Source organism: Theropithecus gelada, chromosome 10 (genome assembly GCF_003255815.1).
Source record: "Theropithecus gelada isolate Dixy chromosome 10, Tgel_1.0, whole genome shotgun sequence".
Lineage (NCBI taxonomy): Eukaryota > Metazoa > Chordata > Mammalia > Primates > Cercopithecidae > Theropithecus > Theropithecus gelada.
In genome coordinates, this window is record NC_037678.1 from 28,657,403 (window position 1) to 28,684,493 (window position 27,091).

Here is a 27,091-nt window from a genome sequence, read left to right on the forward strand (position 1 = left end):
GAATACTCTGCAGCCTTAGAATGGACAGGGCAGTGCTCTATGCCTAGGGTGTCACAGTAAAGAGTGAGGAATGGTGCATGCGTGGAATGGTCTTTGATATGGAGGACCAGGGCAGGGGCCTTCACTTCACTCCTTTTACCCTGAGCTGATTTACATCTGCCAAACAGAGCAGGTCTACATGTGGCAGCCTTCCTCAGGTTGGGCCTGGCCATCTGCTCTGGCCTCTAAATGCAGCCCAGCCTCACAGCCTCACAGCCTCACAGCTTGGCTGCAACTTCATGATCAGCTGGGAGCCAAAACCACCAAACCAAGCCGCGCCCAATTCTAGATGGACTGAAGTCACAAGATCACAGACGTGTTCTTTTAATATGCTAAGTTTCACGAGTAATTTTTATGCATCAACAGACAATAAATACAATTTGGTTTTTGAAATAAATTTTAATGTGTTTATTTCAGGTAGACAACATGATGTTTTGGGATACACATATAGTAAAATAGTTGGTTTTTAATATAATGTGTTTAATTGAAGTTTAAGAAGTCTAAGCTGTATATAATAATAGCTATATTTATTAAATATAAATTTTGAACCCAGCTGTTGTCTAGTTCCTAAATTAATTATCACTATTAGTAAATTAATAGGGATTTGAACTACAAAAGTATTGACCTCCATGGAAACTAGAAATGCTTGATGTAAATGAGGAAGGGGGATGGATTCAGGTTAACCCTTCCCTGTGTAACCATTTTGGAAACTCTCATTCTACAGGTGGAGGTGGGGCTTCCTGCAACATGTCACTCCACAATCCCTGTTACCTGAAGGGGCTTGTGGGACATTGCCAGGACGGGGGCTTATTGATGTGAGGGGAAGAGGATTCTGAGAGAACACTGATTCTATCACTCAAAATCTTCCCAGCTCAGCAACCTGGGGTATTGGAGCAAAGTGAAAGGGCAGTAAAAACAAACAAAAAAGTGGATTCCTCTTTCTTCTTAATTCCTCAGAAACATCTTCAGATCTTCCTCACAGTGCTCACTGCTTGGGGACAGAGGTGCAGGGGATTAACCCAGCCAGGAGGGCCATCTTCACCAGAGTGTGGTGGATACAAAGTCGAGTAAGATGTGGTTTCTGGAAACTACCCCTAATAGTGTCTGTCCAGATTGGTCTGCACACAGTGGGAGATTCCAGTACATTTAGGATGAGGATGTTCCTCAAAACAGCAGGGACTGCACCAATCAGGCAACTCATTGTCACTCTCCCTGAATTTAAAAAGCTATAAATAGTCGCACGTTCAGGGACAACAACACTAAAGCAAAAGGAAGCTGTCCCTGTCCTGGATGAGAAACCACAGAGCAGGTTTCCTTTTGGATTTCATGGCGGGAAAGGAGAGGAGCTGAGAGAGAAGAATTCTCAAGGACGTGTTGCAGGGAGCCCCTTGCACAGGGTGAGGAAACATCTTCAGAGAAAGGAGGAAGTCTGAGAGCCCAGGGCAGGTTTTGGTCTCAGTTCCCTGTGAACTTGGACCGCTGTGGAAAGTGTCGCTGGCCTCATATGAGCTACAGTAATAATCAGCCTCGTCCTCAGCCTGGAGCCCAGAGATGGTCAGGGAGGCCGTGTTGCCAGACTTGGAGCCAGAGAAGCGATCAGAGACCCCTGAGGGCCGCGTATTGACATTGTACATCATGAGTTTGGTGGTTGTGCCTGGCTGCTGTCGGTACCAGGAGACATAGTTATAACCACCGATGTCACTGCTGGTTCCAGTGCAGGAGATGGTGACCGACTGTCCAAGAGACCCAGACACAGAGGGAGACTGAATCAGGGCAGACTGAGCCCAGGACCCTGGAAAGGGAGAAACACACTCTGGTGAGTCAGTGCTGGGCCCAGGTGAGCCTGAGGAGCAGGAGACCAAGGATCAGAGGTCTGCCCCTTCCCTGGAGGTGTCACCTGTGCCCTGAGTGAGGAGGGTGAGGAGGAGCAGAGCCCAGGCCATGGTGGAGACGTCCAGAGAGCGCTGCTGAGACCCCAGCACTGGGCCTGGCCCCAGCCCTGTCTTACCCCCACTGCCTCAGAGGAGGGCGGGGCCTCCATGCAAATCTATGTCCTGAGCTCCTGTCCTCGCCCCACCCTCACCTGGGCCTGGGCTCAGAGATTTCTGCTTCCCTGGACAGCAGGGCTCATCTGGGGGTATTGAAACTCCTTGACTTGGATTTCCTGAGACTGAGCCCATGACAGTCCCCGGGAAATGGAGCCAGCCTTGGGGTCCTTGTCCTTCCTGTGCTGCGGTTCATGGTGGTCCAGGACACCTGTGGGGTCCCAGGATTTCCCTTCCCTTCTTTGTGGGGCCAGTGTGAGGGCAGGGCCCAGAGTGGCTTGGAGACACCCCAGCGTTCCCCTTCCCAGGGACCACGGGTCCCGCAGGGACCCCGCAGTCCCCCTCAGCCCTTCTAGGGCTCCTCAGTTCGGCTAGTTCCTCACACCTTGCTCTGCCCTCTGTGTCTGCAGGGGCCTGAAGCTGCTGTTTGGATAAACCTGGGGTTCATTTATTGGCCCTTCTAGAAATGCATTTATTATTGGCCCTTCTAGAAATGCATGACAGATTTAGGACCCCAGACTGCTTCTGTCTCTTTAGGGGGACTTAGGAAGAAGGAGCTCCTAGGAGTCACCCCACGTGAAGCCCAGCAGGGACCTCCCAGGTCCAGGCCCACGCTGTCCCCTGGTGGCCTCAGAAGGAGGAGCCCGAGGCCCAGGATCCTTCCCTGAGTCACAGCTGACAGCCCCTGCTCTGCCCTTTCTGCCTTTTGGTTCCCTTCCCAGCTCAATCCTAGGCCCCTGGTCCCTTCTCATCCCCTCCACGCTCCCTCCCCCAGGATGGAGTGCGTCTCCCACACCAGGGCTCCAGATGCTCCTCTTGGTTCCTGTTTGCTTTTCCCAGAGGAGCGTCCCACAGGGTTGGTGTCCATGAGGCAGCTCTGGCTTAGGGCTGAGGAAATCTCACACATGAAATAAATCCACCCCCAGCAGGCGGGTGGGACAGGAACATGGGATGAGGAGAAAACCACTGGCTCCTCAAAATGTTGACAGAAAAAGTGTGACATGGAGAAGGCAGTGCTCACAACAGCTGTGACCAGCCTCATGGGAGGCAGGTTAGGGAGGTGTCCCAGGGCCAGAGGATCTGAGGAAAGGTGCCCGGGGTTAGAATTGGGTCAGGGTTAGCACCAGGGACCCCTTCTGAGGGCGCGTGCGTCGCTCACAGTGTGACCCAGGACTTTCCTTAGTCCTGCCTTTTAGTTCACATTGAGTCCGCCTCAGCCCAGAGCCGGGCGCCTCCCTGAGGTGAAGCCTCCCGACACAAGAGAGTGGCTGACCCCATGTGTTCTTCAGAAACTCCTGGGTTTGGGGTAAAGACTCCAATCACAGTGACTTCTCTCTGTCAGAATAGAAATGTAAACGTCCCCTCAGGAGATGGACTGGAGGTTCTGTGGTGTGAGTGCTTGGAGGAGGTGGGGGGACTGTCTTGTGTCACTGTCCCTGTTAGAAGACATTTGTAATGGCACAGGAGAAGGGAGCCCTAGGCAAGGGTTAGAGGAGGGAAGAGTGGGCTCAGGGGCTCAGGTGAGAAAGTGTGTGGTGTGGGGAGGTGACAGCTTTGCATTTGATACTACTGTTTCTGCATGTGTTATTTAGATATTTATGTGCTATGTTGCTATATGAATAGTTGTAAGAAACTAATGTTTCCATTTGAGATAGCGCTAAAATGGAATTAGGTCAGTGACCTGCTGAAATATCAGTGATGTTGATTGTGGAGCCAGTGGGCTGGATCAAAGCCCTGAGAACACTCCAGGAGCCCAGGCACTTCCTGCAAAAAGAAAATCTCTGATCTTCGGGACACGCTACCTTGTCCTCTCTTCTATGTTCTGTTAGTACCAGAAGCAAACCAGAGCCCGGCCAACGCTGCCAAAGTCACCTACCTCATTTAAACTCTCCTGGATATGTGCGTCCACACAGGGGAACAGACACAGACGTCAGAAGCACTTTCTACATCTGTCCTCACTGCAGCCCAAGCAAAAATGGAAAGTGGCATGGTTCTCTTTTGAATCGTGTTTTTTTTCAAAGGTTTAGTTTTCCTTGAAATTCAAAACTTTTATTTTTTAAAATACGAGGGCTTTCAGAGATGGGTTCACTGGTTCATGTTATGGGAAATGTCTCCAGAGGGACTGGTGGCTGTCCCCATCTGCACTATCAGAAGTCACTAATTTAGTATCAGGTGTGTTTGTAGAGCACAAGCTCTAATAGAGTATATGTGGAAGGCTGCATTCTGTAACTAGGAGAGAAAATGGGAGAAAATGGGAAAGTCCTTCAATCCCCTTCACCTCTAATTCACATTGTCCAGATTGACAAGGTGCACACAGATGAGGAGGCCATGGGCCACTGAAACTGAGGGCTGGAAACCCCACCTTTAGAGCCACAGCTTCCTTCATCTTCTGCTCCATCAGCAGGCTTTGTTCCCTTATGCACATCAGGGACTGGGCATCCTCAATACCGTCTGTCCCTGTCTGAGACTCAGTGTCCAGCAGCTGGGAACCACCTTCCCATTGAGGGTCGAGTCTGCAGTGGACTCAGCAGCGGACAAGGCCCTGCCAAACACAGGATCAGAGTCAGCAGCACAGAGAGCCCGGCCTGTGGGCACAGTGTGCACAGCCCCGCTGCACACCTAGCACAGTCCTACTATGTGGAAATGGTCCTGCTGCCAACAATGAGCGTTGCTTTTTCTTGGGGACCTTTTTGCAAAACTTTCCACAAGTCTCTCATGACAAGTGATTCTGGCCCACTTGCCATGCTGGCTCCAGACAGCTGAGAACAAAATGTGAGCAGAGAAATCTTGAGGACTCTGCCTGGAAATAAATGAACAGCTGCAACAGGCGTTCCTGCACAACTGGGGAAGTGTGAGCTAGGACTGGAGAGAAGATCATTGCTCATTATTGAGAGAGAGTGGGGGAGAGAGGTCAAAAGAGCACAAGGGGATCAGTTGCTGCTATAGCAAAAGGGGAAATGGTGCTTACTACACTATTATTTTATTGGTATTCATTGAATAATTTCAAAATTAAACTAGGTTTACTTTTCTCCAAAGTATGCAGTATTTTTATTATGGCAAAATGATCAATTTTTAAACCATTTCAGTCATGTGTAAATGTGCATTCAGCAACAGTACGTCCATTCAGAATGCTTTGAAGCCACCACCACTATCCATCCCTAGAGATTTTCCACCACTCCACACGAACACTCTGGGCCCATTAGACAGTGACTTTAGAAAGTTTGGAGCTTGGCCGGGCGCGGTGGCTCAAGCCTGTAATCCCAGCACTTTGGGAGGCCGAGACGGGCGGATCACAAGGTCAGGAGATCGAGACCATCCTGGCTAACTCGGTGAAACCCCATCTCTACTAAAAAATAAAAAAAAACTAGCCGGGCGAGGTGGCGGGCACCTGTAGTCCCAGCTACTCGGGAGGCTGAGGCAGGAGAATGGCGTAAACCCGAAAGGTGGAGCTTGCAGTGAGTTGAGATCCGGCCACTGCACTCCAGTTTGGGCGACAGAGCGAGACTCCGTCTCAAAAAAAAAAAAAAAAAAAAAAGTTTGGAGCTTGGGAACAAATTGAGGAGTGTGTGGTCTGGAGGAAGTTTCCTGTAAGGACCCAAGGGGTGCCTGCACCAATCTCCCCAGTTTCTTCAAAATCTCAGGACAGCGAGGAGACCACCTCATCTAGGAAACTAGATGACACACAGCCCCTGTGCCTCCGCTGGCCTGGTTTGTCCCAAAGAGAAGAGAAATTCCAGTAGGACTGCACCCTCTGAGACAGCGTTCTTCTCTCCTGGAGGACTTGTAGTTATAGCTGAGGCCCTTGTGTTCAGTTTACTGAAATGATTCCTGCAGTTGTTGAATGGATCCTGGAAGATGGAAGTGGATTTCTACAGACGCAGTCAGCTGGTAGTTCCATTCGAAATTGCTGTGCCAGAAGAAGACCCTGATAGAACACAACACCATGCTTGGCTGCAGGTGCACAGCAGGCACCATCCATGCAGAAACTCATTCTACTCCTCTCAGAATAGGATCAGAAACCATGTGACTACATGGAGTAGACAACAGTATAGGTTTATACTTGATTTTTTCAACTTCATTAACTCTCCCTTCTTTTTCATGATATTGTCATAGGGGCCTTGACCATCTGAACACCCAGGAGAACCTCCTAGGGCTCTATTCTGTATTTGGACCAGATGTGCATGTAGGGGCCCTGTCTATTGGAAACTTTGGTGAGACCCATGCATTCCTGAGAGTGGGAAACAAACCGTAAGACCATTCATCCTGTGTAGTAGCTGAAATGTTGAGGATTAAGTTCTCTGCAGCAGCTTAGTATCTCTCACAAAATAAAGGGCACGTTATTAGATCTTACAGTTCCCACCAGAAAGAAAGAAACACAAAGCTATAAGGTCATTCTGGTGTCTAGAGGCAGCATATTTAACCCTTGGGGATGTGGCTCCAACTCATATATCAGGAGGCATGAACATCATCCACTGTTTTCGTGCCCAGATCAGGGAGACTCTGCAGCAGATTCAGGCAGGGGTATGGATGTCCTTCTGTTGGGACCAGAGAATCCAGCAGACTCTACTGTAGTCATGGAATTGGCGATAAGAACTGAAGAATTTGTGACAAGAACTGAAAACTCATGTTTACGCCATCTCTCACGGGAAAATCCCAACGTAGACCAATGGGATTTGGAACAATTCCCTGTGATCTGCAATAAAGAATTATTTTCATTTTGAAAACAACTCTTCCCATGTGCTCTTGTTCCCTGGTAGATACAGGACAGCATCGAACATTCAGTGACCAAGAAGCCAGAACTGCCAGATTCTCCCGTCATGTGCTCAGGCAGGCCCAGCAACGATCCCTGGTGAGACAGATGTGACACATCTAGGAGGAAGCAGGAGCAGGGCCCCAGGGCTGAGTAACCTGTGAATGGTCCACAGCCACGTTTCCATCTCTCTTGCTCTAGCTCCGCTCTCTGGGTTTACACTTAGGTTCTGTGGGCAGCAGTCTCTCTGCTCAGTTGATGGAGCAAAAATTTCCAGAGTAGCCCAGGAATGAATTGGATCACCATGAACTAGACACAGCTGCACTGTACGGGTCTACTAAGGGGTGGCATTAAGAGATGATGGAGAAGGGACATCTATCCATGCACCAGGCTATGGTGCCTGGTCATTCATTTTGTGAGGAAAGGTGAGTGGCCGGATGCTAGGGTAGAGATGGGCTCAGGGCAGTGGGAAATGACTTGGGCAGGTGTTCCAGGGACTGCAAGAGAAAAATGTGGAAATGGGGGAAATGGGGTATGGGCGGAAGCCCGTGGGTGGTCTTTGGGCATGGGCGCCACACGAAAGAAATTTTGAGTCATAGGTTAATAGCCCATAGAGTGTCCATGGTGGACACAGTGCCAAACACCCAAATGGTCAGAAAGAAGAGATCAGGGGTTGTCAGTCTCTATCAGGTGACATGTGCCCCATCGCACGGGTGCCCACTCGGTAGGCTCTGAGAGTGTGTGGGTCAACCTTAACGTGGAATTTAGGTGGACTCCACAGCGTCCACCCTAGTTAACACTGTTCTGAATAGAAGACTGCCAGGAGCTTCAGGAACTGAAGTGCTAGGGAAGTTCTGAGGACTAATCTAGGACATCTGGGCCAAGGAGTGACCCAGGCTTCATCATACGGAACTCACATCCTTTACCACTAGATGAAAGATATGCTTTATGTGTCCTTTCATTCAGACCCTCTTTCACCAGCTTTATCCTGGGTTAGAAAACCCCAAGACAGCCTGTCCACACAGCCACTGTTTTATACCATCCTGGCCTGTGCTCTGTTCTGGGCCAGGCTCAGCAGGGCTGTGGACCTTCCAGGAGCCTGGCCATGGGGCTGAGCTGGGCCCTGCTGAGAGATCATCAGTGACACCTGACTCAGCAGCAGGTGGACCAGGGACCCATCATCTTCCTCCTCCTCCAAGTCCTCTCTGGGCTCCTCAGATTCACTTGGTCCTGTCCTGGTAGCTTAATTAGAATGTGGTTCTGTGTCTTTAGGATACTTGTAAATGATTTCCATGACCACGGTTTGGTCCTTTGAGCAGCCACAACTCATGTGGATTGATTACACAGTCTAGTCTTGTTTCCCACCTGAGCTGCTCGTTGTATGACATCCCCCTTCCCTCTAATAGACTAGAAATTGCCATCCTCTGCTCTTTGATTCTTTATTTTTTCTCATCAGTGTTTCATATAAATGTGTAAAAAGCACCAGAAACCCAGACCTGACTGACAGACTAACTTTAGGTTATTTGGTCTCTGTGAGGGTTCCAGGGTCATGGTCTCTGAACACGCATGAGCTCTGGAGGGTGGGGGATCCCTGGTCCCTCCAGCCAGACAGATCCTGTCACTGAGGCCAGGACAATCCCATGGTCAGAGCTGTGGCCTGAGGCAGGTAAGCATTCCTTTCCCTCTGGAGAGCATCTCTGCAAGGAGGCTGGGAATGCCCCATCTGGGGACCAGGATCCCAAATGTTCCATGCCACCCACCTGAGAATCCCCTGAGCATAGGAGCTGCCTCCGAGTCAGAGTCGGCCTGGAGCAGGAAGGAGAGGCAGAGGGAGGGGGAGGTAGGGTGTCTCTGGAAGTGCCAAAGATAGAGGGCTCAGCTTCCCAGGACGCTGCTGGACAGGGAGGAATGAGAGCCTCAGAATGGCAGGAAGCTCAGGCAGCCATCCTGGGTGAAGGACTTGGGCCCTGGGAGCCCTGTCCCCTCACACTGTTCCCCCGTCTAGAGCACCTTGACCTCGGGGCGTCTCTCAGGGAATCCCAGCCCTGTGGGAGCTGTCCAGGCTGACACCAGGGCCCAGGCACCTCCAGCTGTGTTTCCCAGGTGAGGCCATGGCTGTGCCTGGACTCCTGTTAGTGTCATGGGTGAGGCTGTGTGAGTCTGACCCTCAGAACATGAACACTGCAGCCCCAGGTGATAGGAGGGACTGGACCAAACTTCCGAAGTGAGGGCTGATCCTGAACACCTCTTGACCCCCCAAAGGCTGGCCTCCCTCATAGGCTCCTCCTGGCAGCCCCAGCCTCTCTTCTGACTGCAGCTCTGCTGCCCCCTGCTGGTGGAGGAGACAGAGCCCAGGCACTTCCCTTCTCCAGGTGACCCCAGAGCACCTGTCTGGGAGGGTGGGGACAAGAGGGTCCAGGCTCCGTCTGTGCCGCACGTGAACCACTCTGGCCTTCATGGTTCAGCACAGATAGGTGGCATATATAGTTGCAGGAGGGTGGGGCAGGTGCAGTTCTTGTAACTGAGTCTCAGGTTGAAATGCTTTTCTCTGTTTCATGGTTTTTGATCATAGAGTGGAGAGTGCAGAGTGAACTGTAGCTCTTCTGTGAAAAACATAGTTCTGGAGAAATGCAGTTGTACCCTACATGTACTCCTGCTTCCCAAATACTCTGAAAACAAGATTGATTCCGTCACCCCAATAAGCACAGCTGCACTGTAATTGGAAATACCGGATTTCTGCCACTAAACCTCAGTTGTGTACTTAAACCATCATCACGGTCATTTATACTTTTTATATTACCATTATTTTCATTTCCTAACACACTGATCCATGTTTCTGGTGGGAAGCACTAGCCTTTTTTGTTTTAATGAAATTTAAGACTTCCTGGACAATGTCGAATAGCAGCTGTGAAAGCAGGAGTCCTTGTTTGCTTCTGATCTTAATGTGGAGGCGTTCACTCTTTCACCATTTACTGTGAGGTTTACTGTGGATTTTGATAAAGGCCCTTCTTTAATCAGTTAGTGCAGCGTTCCTTCTATTCCCAGTTTGCTAAGTGTTTTTGTCTTGAAAGTGTGATGAATTTTGTAAAATGCTTTTTCTGCATCTTCTGAGATGATCATATGCTTTTTCCTGTCACTCTATTGATACTGTTTATTACATTGATTCATTTGCTTATGTGGAACCATCCTTGCAATTCTGGGATAAATCTCACTTTTTCATTCCATGTGTTCTCTTTAATGTGTGGTTAGACTTGGTTTTCTCTTATTTCATTTAGGATTTTTACATGCTTATTCTTCAGGAGTATTAGCCAATAGTTTTCTATATTATAGTATCCTTGTCTTTGCTATCAGGCTAATGTTGGCCTCTAGAATGTGCTAGGAAGTGTTCCCTCCTCATCTATTTTTGGAAGAGATTGAGTATGATTGGTATTACTCCCTTCTTAAATCTCTAGTAGAATTACCAGTGAGAATATCTGGCCCTGGGCTTTTGTTTAGAGAAATTGTCAATTGCTGACTTAATCTATTTCTTGTGTTGATTTTTTATTTCTTTTTCAGTTAGATTGGTAATTTGTATTTTTCTATGAATTTGTCAATTTCTCCTAGATTTGACATACAGTTGCTTATGGTGTTCTCTTATAATCATTTTAATTCCCATAATGTTGGTTGTATTATCCCAAATTTCTGATTTTTATTATTTGTATCTTCTCTCTTATAGTTTTAGTTGGATTGCCTAACAGCTTGTTAATTTTCTTCTTGTCCAAGTAGGAACTTTTTATGCCATTTATATTCTTTACAGCTTTTTTTTCTCGTCTATTTCTTTAATCTCTGGTCTAATGATTCTTATTTCTTTCCTTCTGTGGACTTTGGTTTAAGTTTTCTTTTCTCTTTCTTGTTCCATGAGCTGTAAAGTTGGATTATTGATTAGAGAGAGGAGGAAAAGAGAGCATTGTTTCATCTAAAATGAAGGCACGCTGAGAATGAACATAGGCCTTGCTATTTCCCCCATTTACTGCATTTACTTCATTCTTTGTCATACTTATCCACACCTGTATTCTCCTTATCAAACCTAAATTTAAAGTCCTCAGATTCAACCATTTCTGAGTTTTCATTTCCTTGTGAGAGCTCCCATGCCAAGTAAAAATTATATTTAATAAATGTGATGAGTTTCTTAATCTGTCTTGTGTGATAGGGACCACTGGCCAATAAACCTAAGTTGAGCAGAAGGAAATATTGTTCCTCTCCTACCCAAACTTCATTTCATGGTGGTTTTAGATGACTCCCTGTATGAATTTGTTGTGGAAAGTCAGGGACCCCTAATGGAGGGACCGGCTGGAGCTGTGGCAGAGGAAACATAAATTGTGAAGATTTCATGGACATTTATCACTTCCCTAATAATACTCTTATAATTTCTTAGGCCTGCCTTTAATTTCTTAATCCTGTATCTTCATAAGCTGAGGATGTACGTCATCTCAGGTCCACTGTGATGATTGCATTAACTGTACAAATTGATTGTAAAACATGTGTTTGAATTGAACAATGTGAAATCAGTGCACCTTGAAAAGGAACAGAATAACAACAATTTTAGGGAACAAGAGAACACAACCATAAGGTCAGGCAAAAAGAGCCATATTTTTCTTCTTGCAGAGAGCCTATAAACAGACAGGCAAATAGGAGAGATATCTCTAAATGCGTTTCCTAGCAAGGAATATAATAAGACCCTAGGAAAAGAGTTGCATTCCTGGGGGAGGTCTATAAATGACCGCTCTGGGAGTGTCTGTTCTATGTGGTTGAGATAAGGACTGAGAGACGCTCTGGTCTCCTGCAGTACCCTCAGGCTTACTAGGATTGGGAAACCCCAGCCCTGGTAAATTTGAGGTCAGACTGGTTCTCTGCTTTCGAACCCTGTTTTCTGTTAAGATGTTTATCAAGACAATATGTGCACCGCTGAACATAGACCCTTATCAGGAGTTTCTGATTTTGCCCTGGTCCCGTTTCCTCAGAAGCATGTGATCTTTGTTCTTCTTTTTGCCCCTTGAAGCATGTGATCTTTGTGACCTACTCCCTGTTCATACACCCCCCCTCCCCTTATGAAATCCCTAATAAAAACTTGCTGGTTTTGCGGCTCAGGTGGGCATCACGGGCCTACCAATATGTGATGTCACACCCTGCATCCCAGCTGTAAAATTCCTTTCTTTGTACTCTTTCTCTTTATTTCTCAGACTGGCTGACACTTAGGAAAAATAGAAAGAATATTGGGGGTGGGTTACCCCGATATGACTTCAATTTTTAAAAAACTGTTGAGAATTGTTTTATGGCCTAAAATAGCATCCATTCTGGAGAATGTTCCATGTGCACCTGAGTAGTTGTGTATTCTGCTTTTGTTTTGTGCAGTATTTTTTATATATCTATTAGGTCTAGCTGGATTATAGTGTTCAATATCTGCATTTTCTATTAATGTTTTGTTCAGATATTCTATTCTTTTTTAAAGTGGGGTACTGAAGTCTGCAATTTATGTTATACATCTCTACAGGTTTTCTTTTAAGTGTGTCTTCCTTCACATATTTTGAAGTACTATTGCTTGGTGCATATGTGTGTATAATTATTATATCTTCTTGATTCATTGACCATTTTATCAATAGGGAATACACTTTTTTCTTGCTTGAAACCATAATTAAAGTCAATATTGCCTCATGTCGCAACAGCCACACAAGTTCTTCTTTTGTTACTATTTACTCAATCTATTTGTGTCTTTAGGTCTAAACTGATTCTCCGTAAACACCATGTAGATAGATGATGGATTCTATTTTTTTTTTTTTTACTTTTAAAAATTTCATTTTGTTATTTTGCTTCAAGTGGTGAATCTAATCCATTTATATTTAAACTAATTACTGATAATGAAGAAAGTCTGTCATTTTGCTGTTTGTTTTCTACACGTGTTTTATCTTTTTGTTGTTGTTGTTCCTAAATTACCCCAATAATTTTTTCCCATGTGTTCTATTTGTTTTTTTCTGGGTCCGTTTTGATTCCTTCTTTATTTTCTTTTCTTTATATACTCAATTTAGTTTTTACTGGTTACCATTGGAGTAATAATTAACGTTTTAAAATTGTTAGAATTGCTACCAATGTAGTCTCAGTAATATCCATGAATTCTGTTCCTATCTAGCTCCATTTCCTCTCTTTCTAGACCTTGTTAATACCACAAATAACATCTTTAAACATTTTGTGCCTATGTACATGGTTTTATAATTATAAAATTATAATATTTTTCCATATGTATCATAAATAACATAGAAAACACAGCAGCTCCATATCAACAATACAACAGCACTAGCTTTATATTTACAAGAGATCTTTAATTCTTCACATGTATTCAAATTATGTAGTGTCTTTTCTCAGACTTAAGGACTTCCTGTAGTGTTTCTTGTAGGGCAGATCTACCAGGTCTACTAAATTTTGCTTATCTGTGATTATTTTATTTTTTTATTTTAGAGGATTTGTTTGACTAAATGTAGAATTGGTAGATAATATATTTTTATAAATCACTTTATAGATTACTGTGCTGCCTTTTGGACTGTTTTGGTTTCTGATCAAAGACCAAATGTTAATCTTCATGAGAATCTACTGTTTATGATGAGTCTCTTTCTCTTGCTGCTTTCAATATTTTTCTTTTATATTTGGTTTTTGATGGTTTGAGCATATCGTGCCTCACTGTGAGTCTCTGTCAGGTTAACCTGATTAAGGCCACTGAGCTCCTTGAAAGTATAGATTCGGCCGGGCACGGTGGCTCAAGCCTGTAATTCCAGCACTTTGGGAGGCCGAGACGGGCGGATCACGAGGTCAGGAGATCGAGACCATCCTGGCTAACACGGTGAAACCCCGTTTCTACTAAAAAAAAAAAAAAATACAAAAAACTAGCTGGGCGAGGTGGCAGGCGCCTGTAGTCCCAGCTACTCAGGAGGCTGAGGCAGGAGAACGGCGTGAACTCGGGAGGTGGAGCTTGCAGTGAGCCAAGATCCGGCCACTGCACTCTAGCCTGAGCAACAGAGTGAGACTCCATCTCAAAAAAAAAAAAAAAAAAAAAAAAAAGAGAGAGAGAGTATAGATTCATATCTTTCATCAATTTGGAAGTTTCTAGCCATTATTTTTACATGTATTTTATACTTTCTTTTTTCTCTTCCTTCTGAGTCTCCCGCAATGATATATTGATATGCTTGATAATGTCCCATATATCTCTTAGGCTCTGCTCATTTTATTTATTCTTTTAAAATTTATGCTCATTCTGTGTAATTATAACAACGTATCTTTAACTTGACCAATTATTTTTCTGCCTGCTCAAACTGCTGCTGAACTCCTCTGGTGAAATTTTGATTTTAGCTATTGAACTTCTCAGTTCTAGAAAATCTGCTTGGGTTCTTTTTTGTAACTTCTTTTTCTTTATTGATATGTCTCACTTGGTCTGACATCTTTCTTCTGATTTTCTTTAGTGGTACTCCCACGGTTTTCTTGAGTGTTTGAACGTATGTAAATGGTTATTTGAAGTATTTGTGTCATTTGTCCAGTGCCTCTGCTTCCTTGGGAATATATTCAGTTCGTTAAAATTTTTTCCTGTGAATGGGTCCTGCTTCCTTTTAACTTTGTCTGCTCTGTAAGTTTTTGTGGAGATCTGTGTACTTTGAATGTGTGATGATGTAACTCTCAAAATCAGATTGTCTCCCTGCTCCTCCTGGGCTGATGTTGCTGCTGAAGGATGGAGTTATTCATTTGTGTAGTGACTTTTCCAGAATAATTTTGCAAGGACTTTGTTATCAGTGTGATCCATGAAGTTTCTGTTCAGTTACTTCTATGGCCAGAAATTAACCTGGCAGAGATTTTCTTACGCCTGTTATTTTCTTCATCAGTACTTCCTTGGATGCTACAAATGTGGGACTGGATTTCCTCATTTTATTGTGGTTAATTCTGATGGTTCTTACCCTTCAGTAGTTATTTCACAGAAAGGATCATTTCCTGGAATTTCCTACTCCATCATCTTTTATAATGAGACTGCGAGAGCAGGTACTTTGTCTCTTTTGTTCACCAATGCATCCCAAGTACCAAAACAGTATCTGGGACAGTTCATTGAATTGGTTTCAATTCATATGTGTTCAGTGTGTGAGTAAACATAATGAACTGCTAACAGTTTCTGTTTGTTTCCCATGAGGTTGACCTTGTGGTAGCAATGTTATACATATGCAGTCACCTTGCTTTTCATTTTCTTGCTTTATTCAACATACATTTTCTCAAATTTTCTGGACATATTAGCCCAAATTTGTTTCTTATTTTTAAACTTTTTTAAAATTTTTAAATTTTTTTTTGAGATGGACTCTCGCTCTGTCGCCCAGGCTGGAGTGCAGTGGCACGATCTTGGCTCACTGCAAGCTCTGCCTCCTGGGGTCACGCCATTCTCCTGCCTCAGCCTCCTGAGTAGTTGGGACTACAGATGCCCACCGCTGTGCCTGTCTAATTTTTTTGTGCATTTTTAGGAGAGACGGGGTTTCACCGTGTTAGCCAGGATGGTCTTGATCTCCTGACCTCGTGATCTGCCCAACTCGGCCTCCCAAAGTGCTGGGATTACAGGCATGAGCCACCACGCCCGGCCTCCAAATTTGTTTTTTAAAGAATCTTCATTTACATATACCTAGCCAGTGGAGGCACCTCACATGATTCTTCAGTGCTCCCATGATGTCACCAACTGCGGCTTGAACTCTGCCTTTTCTTCCTAGATTAGTCTTGGGAAATCATAAAAGGCCTTTTGTCAGAAGAATAAAGTATTTAGACCCATGATTTGAAAATTTCCTCTCTCAAAGAATCGATCAGAAATTCTAAAATTAGTGTCAACTTATTCCAGTAGCTCCCTGACAGTGATCTACAAAACAACTATGCAGAAGTTCAATAAAGATACAGACTTGATGGTTAGCCAATGTATCCCCCTTTTTTTTTTTTTTTTTTTTTTTTTGGAGAGAAGTCTCACCCTTATCCCCAGGTTTGAGTGCAATGGCTTTATGTTGGCTCACTGCAACCTCTGCCTCCTGCGTTCAAATGATTCTCCTGCATCTGCCTCCCAAGTAGCTGGGATTAAGGCACCTGCCACCACACCTGGCTAATTTTTGTATTTTTTTAGTAGAGTTGGGGTTTCACCATGTTGGCCAGGCTGGTCTCGAACTCCTGACCTCAGATTATCTGCCCACCTCGGCCTCCCAAATAGCCAATTTATCCTAATTAAATTTGTAGAAAACTACACCTGCAATGGCAGAATACCCATTACACTTTCAAATATGAGAGCAGAATATCCATTATGCTTTTAAATACATTTGGCACATTTTTAAATGATTTTAAAATAATCTGTGTTCTAGGTTACAAATCAAATCTTAGTGAATTTCAATGGATGAGTATCATAGAAGGTATTATTTAATGCAGAAATAACTAATTAAATTGGACCTAATACCTGATGAACTATGGGAAATCTTCAATTATTTGAACAGGAAAGAACAGACAACTAAGTAATCCGTGAGCCAAAGTAAAAACACAACATAAATTAGAAGATACTGAACCTTTAAAACACAAAAAGACAACATATCAAAACTTAAGAAATGCAGCTAAATCAGTGCTTTGAAAGAAATCTTTTGTATTTAGTGCTTAATGTTGGAAAGAAGATCTAAAATGAATTCTCTAAGCTTGTACCTCATAAATTCAAGCAAAAGGTGAGCATTTAAATTCAAAATAAAAAAGAAAAGATAATAAAAAAGATCAGAGCTAAATATTAATGAAATAGCAAACAAAAGCAATAGACAACCTCTAGAAAACAAAACTTGGCTCTTCAAAAAGATAAATACAATCTATTGACCTTACTTTTAAGTAGACTAACCAGGAAAACATGAAGACACAAAGTACTAAAACCGTGATAAAAGAGTGCCATGACTACCAACCTTACAAAAGTTAAAATGGTTAGAGAAATTATTACAAGCAATTAATGCCAAAAGTATAAATAACTTCAGTGGAGAAATTCCTTAAAAGACATAAATGATCAAAACTGACTCAGGAAGAAATGGAAAATCCAAATAGATCTATGGTACTTGAAGGTATTGAATTGGCAATTAAAAATCTTCCTGCTAAGAAAAGCTCACCCAGTTTTAAATGGTAAATTTCTATCAAACTTTTAAATAAGAAATGATAGCAATCCTACAAGAACTTCTTCAGGTTATACAGCAGGGGAAACATTTTTCTACTTACTCTTTGAGGCCTGCATTACTCCAATACCAAAGCCAAAGTCATGACAAGAAAAGAAAGTTAGAGACCTATGTCCACCATGAACATGGACAAAAACTCATCAATAATGTATCAATCAACATTCTGATGCAGAAGCTGCCCCATGCAAGTGGGGCCCTTGTGGTTTCAATTCCCTCATTCTGTTTTCACCTACCTCTTGAGGGTAACCCTTAGTAACCTTATTTAACATTTGTGTGCCCTGTTTTCCTGCAACTCTGGTACTGGGATCTAGGCATTAGAGGCTGAAGAGAGGTGAGAGTGTTGGTGGAGGTGAGGAACATGTCTTAACTACGTGTTAATCCCTGTGAATTCTTTTTGTACTGCTTTGTGGAGCAAACCAGGGGTTGGGAAGATTGTCCCTGATTTGTATTTGGCTTTTTGTGGCTTTAAAATTTCTAGTAGGTTTATTCTAGGTAGCATATATAGTTGAGTCTTGCTGTTAATTTCAATTTGACAATATTTTAGTTGTGGTATTTAGACCATTTACAATTAATGTGATTAGTAATATAATCCTACTGAAATATACCTTCTTGCTCATTTTTAATTCATCCCATATGTTCATTATTTTTCCCTTCTATTGTTTCTTTTTCTGATTTATTTTTAGAATTATTTTTAAAATTTTCTTTCTGGCTTAAGTGATGGTTAATTTTAAGTGTCAGATAGACTAGGATATGGGCCAGGTTGATTTTGTCAAATACCAGTATAGGAGTTGACATGAAAATTTTCAGATGTGATGAACATTTTAATTAGTTGACCTTGTATAAGCAGATTGCTCTGCACAATGTGGGTGGGACTCATTAGTGAGTTGAAGGTGTTTAGAACAAATACGGAGGGTTCCTGATGTGCTGGCTTGCTAAATTTGCATGCATGACTGCAACATTAACTCTTACTTGAATTTTCAGACTTCAGCATGCCCAACAGATTTCATCCTTGTCGGCCACTACAATCATATGATCCACTTCCTCAAAATACATTTTTTTCACTCTTTCTGTCTCTCAGTACATACACACACACACACACACACACAGACACACACACACGCATATCTGATTGATATTGTTTCTATGGAGAATCCTAATATAGGTTACTACTAGTCATAATTCTTTTTTGTTAAAAGAGTTTATTTTAATAATTACTTTAGGGTTAATGGTACATATATAACTTATCAAAATCTGTCTTCAAGTGTGATTAGATATTCATACAGAGTATATGACCATTATAACATGTTCTTCACTCCTCTCTGTTTTTGTGCTGTTTGTCATATAATTTAATTTTGCTTTCATGATAAGTCACAGTGATTTTTTACTACTTTTTCTTTGAACAGTTAATTATCTTTCATAGACGTTAACATAATACAGGGGTTTCTATAGGTATCTATGTCATTGCCCTATCTGATGTTTTCATTTCTTTGTGTAAATTCACTTTTCAATTGGGTATGATTTTCCTTCTGTCTATGGATGTCCGTTACAATTTCTAATGGCAAAAGTGATAGTGATCAATTTTGTAAGTTTTTATGTGTCTGAAAACATTTTATTTACCCTCTGCTCTTGAATGTTATTTCAGTTAGATAAATAACAGAAGGTTCAAAAGTTTTTCCTTTCAGCATTTTTGAAATATTTTTCCACTGTGCCTTGCATTATTTCTGATGAGAGATGTGCTCTTAGAATTAAACTCTTAAGTGGCTATTCATTACTAGATTTTATAATTTGATTATGATGTGTTTTGGAGTCATTTTCTTCATGTTTCCTGTGCTTGAGTTTTGTTGAGCTTCTTGGATATACCAATTTTTGATTTTCACCAAATGTGGAACATATTTGGCCATTATTTATTCAAATATAGTTTCTTCTGACCCTCCACCACATCTTTTCTATTCCATGGATGCCAATTATACATACTTCAGGTTGTTGTATTTAAGTATTTCTTCACATCAGGTGGGGTGGCTTATGCTTGTAATCCCAACACTTTGGGGGGCTGAGTCGGCAGGATTGCTCAAGCCCAGGAGTTTGTGACCGGCCTGGGCAACATAGAGAGAACCCCATCTCTACAAAAAATACAAAGAATTAACCAGGCATGTGATGTGTGCCTGTAGTCCTAGAAACTTGGGAGGCTTAGCTGGGAGGATCTCTTGGGCCTGGGAAGTCAAGGCTGCAGTGAGCTGTAATTGCACTATGGCACTCCAGCCTGAACCACAGAGTGAGAACCTATATTAGAGACAGGAACTTGCTTTGTGGCCCAGGTTAGAGTGCAGTGGCATGATCATACCTCACTTGCTGCCATCTTGAATTTCTGGGCTCAAGCAATCTTCCTGCCTCAGGCTCCTAAGTAGGTAGGACTACAACTGCAGGCTATGATGCCTAGTTAATTTTCTTAAAAAAATTTGTAGAGATTAAGTCTCATTATGTTGGCTAGTCTGGTCTTGAACTTCTGGTCTCAAAGGATTCTCCCTCCGAGACCTCCCAAAATGCTGGGATTACAGGTGTGAGCTCCCACTCCCAGCCAACCTCAGGCTGTTTGAAGTTGTCCTATAACTCACTCTTCATTTTCTCTATAAATATCCTATAACACTCTCTTCATTTTCATCATTAGTTTTTCTTTATGTGCTGCATTTTGAGTATTTTCTAGTGCTACATTATTGAGTTTGCTAATCTTTTGTTTTGCATCATCTAATCTGTTGTCAATCACATTCAATATGTTTTTAATGTCTCAGATACTGTAATTATTAGCAGTCCAAGGTCAATTAGTCCTTTTTTGGTATTCTGTGCTTCCACTTAATATGTTCAATCATTCCTCTACTTCTTGAAAAACTGGAGTATAATTCTAATCCCATTTCTATTGCAAAGACTTCAATTATACATACATTAGGCTGTTGAAGTTGCCCTACAACTCACTGATGTTCTGTTCATTTTCATCATTATTTTTTCCTTATCTTTATATATTTTGTTAATCTTTTCTTTTGCAGCATCTAACTTGTCAGTCTTATCCCCAGTATATTTTTTAAATCTTAGATATTGTGGTTTTCATCTCTGCAATTCCAATTTTTCCTTTTTTTTGGAAAAACGTGAACATGTTTTTAGTTAACATGTTCAGTTATTCCTCTACTTCTTGAAAAAAATGAATAAACTTATAATAATTGTCTGTATATCAACTCCTGACCCACTTCTGCACAGCCTGTCTGGAGGTTCAAGGGAAGGGCAGCCTGGGGATCTTAGATCTAGGTAAACTGGGCCATACCTGCTCATAGGTTTGTCCACAGTCCTTCTGGGGCTGGAGAAAGAAGGTGACACAGATCGGGAAGGAGTTTCTCACTTTCCCATCTGCCTGTGTCACCATGGGATAACTACCACTGAAGTCTACCAACCAGCAGTAATTGCCACGTCTTCAACCTGAGCCCCAGTGATGGTCACTGCAGCCATTGCCCCTGAGCTGGATACAGGGAACTGCTCAGGGATCCCTGAGGGCTGGTTGATTTTATCATGGATAACCAGCACGGGAGCCTGGCCTGGCTTCTGCTGGTACAAATGAATAAAAATCTTCTGTGCTGTCTCTCTGACAGGTCATCCTGGCCATCCGTTTCAAGGTCACAGACACTGCAGGTAACTTAGTTAGCTCAGAGGAGGTCACAGAAACTACAAAAGAAGACAGAAGAGGTGAGTCTGAGGATGAAGGTCTCATTCCCAGGGCATCACTCCCTGTGCTGAGCTGAAGGTCAGGGCCAGGCTGACTTTGGTTTCATTGGGGGCTGAGCCCTGGGAGACACCACCTGTGTAGAGAGTGAGAATGGTGAGCAGGGCAGGGGTCCAGGCCATGGTGGAGATGCCCCAGAGCTCTGCCTCTGGACCCACTGCTGGGTAGAGGCCACCAGACATCTCTTATCACAGGAAGCAGAACCTCATCATGCAAATCTACTTCCTTCCCTGTTTTGCCTTTTTGGGTGGCTCCCTGGTGAGCAGCAGATGCAAATTTCTTCTCCATTTTCCAGAGCATTTCTCTGAGCTCTTGTCTGCAGAAGGGCCAGGTGGGAGTCATGAGTGGAGAGTACATTTTACCCAAGAGAAGGGGCCTCAAAAGAAGCACCAGTCATGCCCTTTGCACTTGAGCATTATTAGGGGACTTGGTGTCATTAGGGCCCTAAATGAAGGCTAACAGTGCCCCCTGCGGGACACAGAATAAGTGTGTTACAAGCATGACCTCAAGAACACTTTTATAATAGGAATAGGAGGATGAGTCCTATTCTTAAGATCCAGTCTTCTTTTGGGAATCAATATTAGAAGGTTAAACATTTTTTTCAAGTCCCCAGGCAGTACTGAGCGGAGTTACGATTCCACCCAGGGGACGCACCTCAGAGCCTGATCTTCCAGCTCCTCCCTGTCCTGCCTCCTGCACCCTGCTCCATCTCCTCCTCCCTGCTCCATCTCCTCCTCCCTCATCCCTGGCCTCTGGGGTCCCTCTTGTTTTCATTTGCTAGAGCTGCCATGATAAGATGCCAAAGAGCTGGTGGCCTAAACAACAGACACTTAATTTTCTCAGTGCTGAAGCTGAAAAGTCCAGGGTGAAAGTGTTGGTGGGTTTGGTTTCCCCTGAGGCCTCTCTCCTTGGCTTGCAGGTGGCTGCCTCCTTGCGGTGTCCTCACATGGTCTTTGCACGCTCATCTCTGGTGTCTCACTTCTGTGTGTGCAAATTTTCTTTTCTTAGGAGGACACCAGTCAGATTGGATTGGAATTCACCCTCATGGCCTCATTTTCACTTAATTTCCTCTAAAAACTCTCTCTCCAAATTCAGTCACACACTGTGTATTAGCACTTTATTGCATGAATTTTAAGGGACAGGATTCAGCCAATAACCCCCCACCCCATGAACTCCAAAACTTATTTCTTTCTCACTTGTAAAATACATTCACCCCATCCCAACAGCCCAAACTAACTGAATCCTTAACTAACTCACAACCAATCTAAGACTTAACTCTCATTTATCTACCATCAAAATCAAGTGTGGGTGAGACTACAGTTGTGATTCATCCTGAGGGTTTAAAGGATAGCAGCTTTTGGAGGTTCTACCTCCTCACTCCTGTTACCTTCTGTGAGTCCAGAAAAGTAAACTACTTTATTAAGATTAAAAGAGATGAGTGAGTCAGCATCAGCAATGTTTGTGAGCAAGATGTGGAGGAAGTCACATCTGTGCATTCTTGAAATAATTTAGAGCAATATCAAATAATTCAAATGCCTATAAAATTGAATTAAATAATGAGTAGCCATGGGATATCTCTGGCAGTGTTTGGAAAAGAGCCATAGTTGATAACAGAAAATAAAACAAAAACTATCAAAAATTGAGTTGTTTTTAGAACACAATATGTCTGAGTTAACTAAGATAAATCATAGACAAAAATGGTATAGCCCAAAGAAAAAAATTAATCTATTGTAAGCATATTAAATTACTAAATCCAATTTTATCATTGAGCATGAACATATTGATGTGTTAATAATGAAACTTCTCAATATTGATACAAAAGTGCAATTGTTTCCTCCTTAATGTTCTTTGTGGGATAATGATACTCGTCACAGTGGGAAAAAAGGATGTTTCATGAAATGTTTCCTTATACCTAAGAAAAAGGGAAAAAAATACTTTTACAGAAAATGATGATTTGTAGAATAACACATTTCTGCTATCAAGGTTCCTTTCCTGACAACTTGTTTTGGGGTCATTACAGCTTAAAATCCCAAACTCTTTTTTATTCCATTGTTACATTCTGAGTTTTATAGTGTTTATGCTTTATATAAAATTGCAATATGATGAAAACTTAAACCTTATTCACTTAAAATTCCCAGAACTTCAATAATCTTGCATGTTTTTGGTTTCAGGTACACAACTGATTTTAAGACCTTTTTCTCTGAGCCTGCCCTGAATTATTCCATGTATAGTGCAAGCTTCCTTGCCCGTTTGTCCTTCCCTCTCCGTCTGATTTTCCATCTAGTGCAAGTCTGTTCCTGTTACGCTAAAACTATCATATGACTCAGAGCAAACAGATGAAGATAAAAGTTACGAGACTGTGACACAGGGCTGTCTTGGGTAGATTCAAGATCCAATCAAATAGATAGATACACGTATGTTCTCATCCAAAGAAACACCCCTGGCCACTGTAGGAGGTGAAATCACCAAGAGATCTCCACCTAGAACTTATGCTGGTGGAATTATCAAACTTCACCTACCCCTACACACCAGGAACAATGAAGCTACATCCAGTGGGCCTTTCCTGACCTGCCGCCTGTTTTTAATGGCTGTGTTTAACAAGAGGCTCAGAAAGTGGTCCTAGAGCTGAGAGTCGTTTCTATAGTTTTAAATGGTTGTGTATCTGCGAATGTCACTCTTGAGCAACAAAGACTAAAGTACTTTTTAAAAAATTAATTAATTTTATTTAGTTTCATGGATGAGGTTTTACCATGTTGTGCAGGCTGGTCTTAAACGCCTGGGCTCAAGCTATCTGCCCACCTTGGTATTTCAAAGTGCTGGGATTATAGCTGTGAGCCACTATCTGTGACCCCTAAGACTAAAATCATTTTCCTCTGGGCAGTTAAGAAAAAGTTTACTGAATTCTGTAAAATAAAGACCACTGAAATATTTGAGAAAATGCTAAACCCAAAACAGAATAAGAAAAATCAAAAATAAAACAATAGCATGATAACATTTTTCAATCTGATGGGTTGGCCAAAATGTAAAGTTTCAACAGTGTACTCTGATCAAATATTTATGGCTGACATTATAAATTGGTGGGACCCCGCTGGAGAGGAATCTGAGAATAATGGGTGAAAATTACAAACATACAACCTTTTGATCCAACAATTGGACTTCTAGAAATTTATCCTATGGTCATATGCACATGTGAGCTACAAGGAGTCTGCATAGAGGTGTTCACTGCCCTGTTTCTTGTGAGATCAAAATCATGGTGATAACCATTAGAAGATAGTTGGCTTAAACTCTGCCCTGGAATATGTTGCAGCTTAGAATGAATGGGACAAGGCTCTATGCATAGGATGTCTGAGGAAAGAAAAAATTATACATGCATGGAATGGTCTTTGACATAAAGGAACCAGACAGGGGCCTTACACATCACTCTCTCCTTATACCCTGAGCTGATCTACATCTGCCAAAAAGGTTAGGGACAGTGGAACCCCTTCAGGCTGAGCCTGGTCACCTGCTCTGGTCTCGGAATGCAGCCCTGCCTGACAGATTGGCTGCAACTTCATGACCAATCTGGAGCCAGAACCAGCAAACCAAGCTGCTCTCAAAATCTAGATGCACCAAAGTGACACGATCACAAACATGTGCTCTTAACATGCTGAGTATGAGGAGTAACTTTCATGCAGCAATAGGCAATGAATACACTTTTGTCATTGAAACACATTTTATTGCGCATATTTCAGGTACACAACATGATGATATAGGATACACATATAGTAAAATGGTTACTTTGTTTTTAATACAATCTGTTTATTTGAAGTTTGTGAAACCTAAAATATATATAATAATAGTTATGTTTAATAACAGGCTCAGAAAATTTATTGGATCCAGCTCATGTCTGAATATTTTCTAAATTATCACCATTAGTAGATTAATAAAGGTTTCAGTTACAAAAGTATTGACGCCCGTGCAAATTAGAAATGCTGGATGTCAATGAGGAAGAAAGAATGGACTCAGGCTAACTCTACCCTGTAGAGCCACATGGGAATCTCCCATTCTATGGGGAGACCGTCCACATGTGGGGCCTTTCCAAGACAGGGGCTCAGTGATGTGAGGGGAGGGGGATTCTGAGAGAACACTGAGCCTGCCACTCAAAATCTCCTAGCTCAGCAACCTGAGGTACTGGGGCAAAGAGGAGGAACAGAAATAAGAAAAACAACAGCTTCCTGTTTGTTACTAATTTCTCAGAAACATCTTGAGATCTTCCCTCAGTGGTCACTGCCTCCGGACAGAGGTGCAAAGTAATAGCCCAGCCAGGAGGGCCATCTTCATAAGAGCATGGAGGACACAGAGTGGAGTAAGATGCAATTTCTGGAAACTCCCTCTAATGACTTCTGTCCAGATTGGTCTGCACAGCGAGGAAGGCGGGGATGCATTTAGGATGAGGATGTTCCTGAAAACAGCAGGGAATCAGACAGCTCCTTGTCACTGTCCCCTGCATTTGAAGAGCTGAGAAGAGTTGCAATTCAGGGACCACAACACACAATCATCAGGAAACTGTCAACTGTTCCAGAAGAGAAACCACAGCGCAAGTTTTCTTTTGGACTTCATAGTGGGGAAGGAGAGGAGCTGAGAATTGTCAAGGCCGTGCTACAGGAAGCCGCTTGCACCAGTTGAGGAAGCATCTTCAGAACAAAAAGGGAACCTGAGAGCCCAGGGCAGGTTTTGGTCTCAGTTCCCCATGAACTTGGACCACTGTGGAAAGTGTCGCTGCCTGCATATGAGCTGCAGTAATAATCAGCCTCGTCCTCAGCCTGGAGCCCAGAGATGGTCAGGGAGGCCGTGTTGCCAGACTTGGAGCCAGAGAAGCGATCAGAGACCCCTGAGGGCCGCTTACTGACCTCATAAATCATGAGTTTGGGGGCTTTGCCTGGGTGCTGTTGGTACCAGGAGACACGGTCATAACCACCAATGTTACTGCTGGTTCCAGTGCAGGAGATGGTGACCGACTGTCCAGGAGACCCAGACACTGAGTGAGGCTGAGTCAGGGCAGCCTGAGCCCAGGATCCTGGAAAGAGGGAGAAACACATTCCAGTGAGTCAGTGCTGGGCCCAGGTGAGCCTGAGGAGCAGGAGACCAAGAATCAGCCCAGAGGTCCCTGAAGCCCCTTCCCTGGAGGCGTCACCTGTGCCCTGAGTGAGGAGGGTGACGAGGAGCAGAGCCCAGGCCATGGTGGAGACGTCCCGAGAGTGCCGCCTGCTGAGACCCCAGCACTGGGCCTGCCCCCAGCCCTGTGTTATCCCCTCTGCCTCAGAGGAGGGCGGGGCCTCCATGCAAATCTGCGTCCTGAGCTCCTCTCCTCACCCCACCCTCACCTGGGCCTGGGCTCAGAGACTTCTGCTTCCCTTGACAGTGGGGCTCAGCTGAGGAGACTAAAGTCCCTGATTGTCTATTCTGATGACAGGAAGTTGATTTCTTTGCACGTGATTTGCTCAGGAGAGAAAGATGTGCGGAAGCCCCTCACCTGAGTGAGCTCCTGGCCCTCAGTGTCTCTGCTGTGTGGTGCCTGTGTCTGTGACCCTCCAGGCCTGGGCACACCTCGAAGTGCCCTCTTCCTGGCACCCATTGCCAGGTTCTCTCTATTCTCAGGAAATGGGGCTGCCCACCCCATGGAAACCTCTGCTGGGTGGTGTTGGTCTCTGGTCTCCCCAGCTGCAGCCTTGTCCCATCCCCACCCCCACGCTTTGTGCTGAACCATCTGCAGCATTGAATCCCTGGAGCACATCAGCCGCCCCAGGCAGTGCACCCACATCCACACGGGCACATGTGGGAGGGTCCCCGTAGAGGGAACAAGAAACACCGACTAGGGCTGCGGTCCTGAGTCTGAGTCCGCTGCTCCCAATCCTGTCCTTCCCACTCACAAGCACGCGACTTGTTCTTCTCACCCTCTGGTTCTCAGCCTGAGAAATGGGGACCGCAGAATCCACTCTGCACACTGGTCATCCATGGGGATAAGACCCAGCAGGACAAAGGGCAAGTTTGCTGACAGGCCTTTCTGTGTGTACCAGAGTGATATTTATTATGAATGTTTGATTTATTGAAAGGTTGATTTCCATTACTGTGATTTGTGTGTCAGGTCACAGAGACGCGTATTTCCTGCTTTCTTGCTTTCCCCCATCTAAGCACATCCTCAGGGCAACCTAAAGCTGACCGTTCTCAATCCTGCAACACTGAAGACACACACACATTCGATAAATACGTTTCTGTTTTTTTCCTCACAGTG

General features: G+C 43.6%; 2 gene segments (V, D, J or C); both read right to left on the bottom strand.

Moving 5' to 3' along the window:
• Positions 1-27,091, bottom strand: part of LOC112633745 — a 674,114-nt gene that overhangs the window by 175,865 nt on the left and 471,158 nt on the right. Inside the window, 2 exon segments of the V gene segment in view lie at positions 25,580-25,876; positions 25,994-26,081. Of these exon segments, the coding sequence occupies positions 25,580-25,876; positions 25,994-26,039 (343 nt within the window).
• LOC112633758 overlaps positions 1-27,091 on the bottom strand; it is a 72,418-nt gene that overhangs the window by 35,186 nt on the left and 10,141 nt on the right.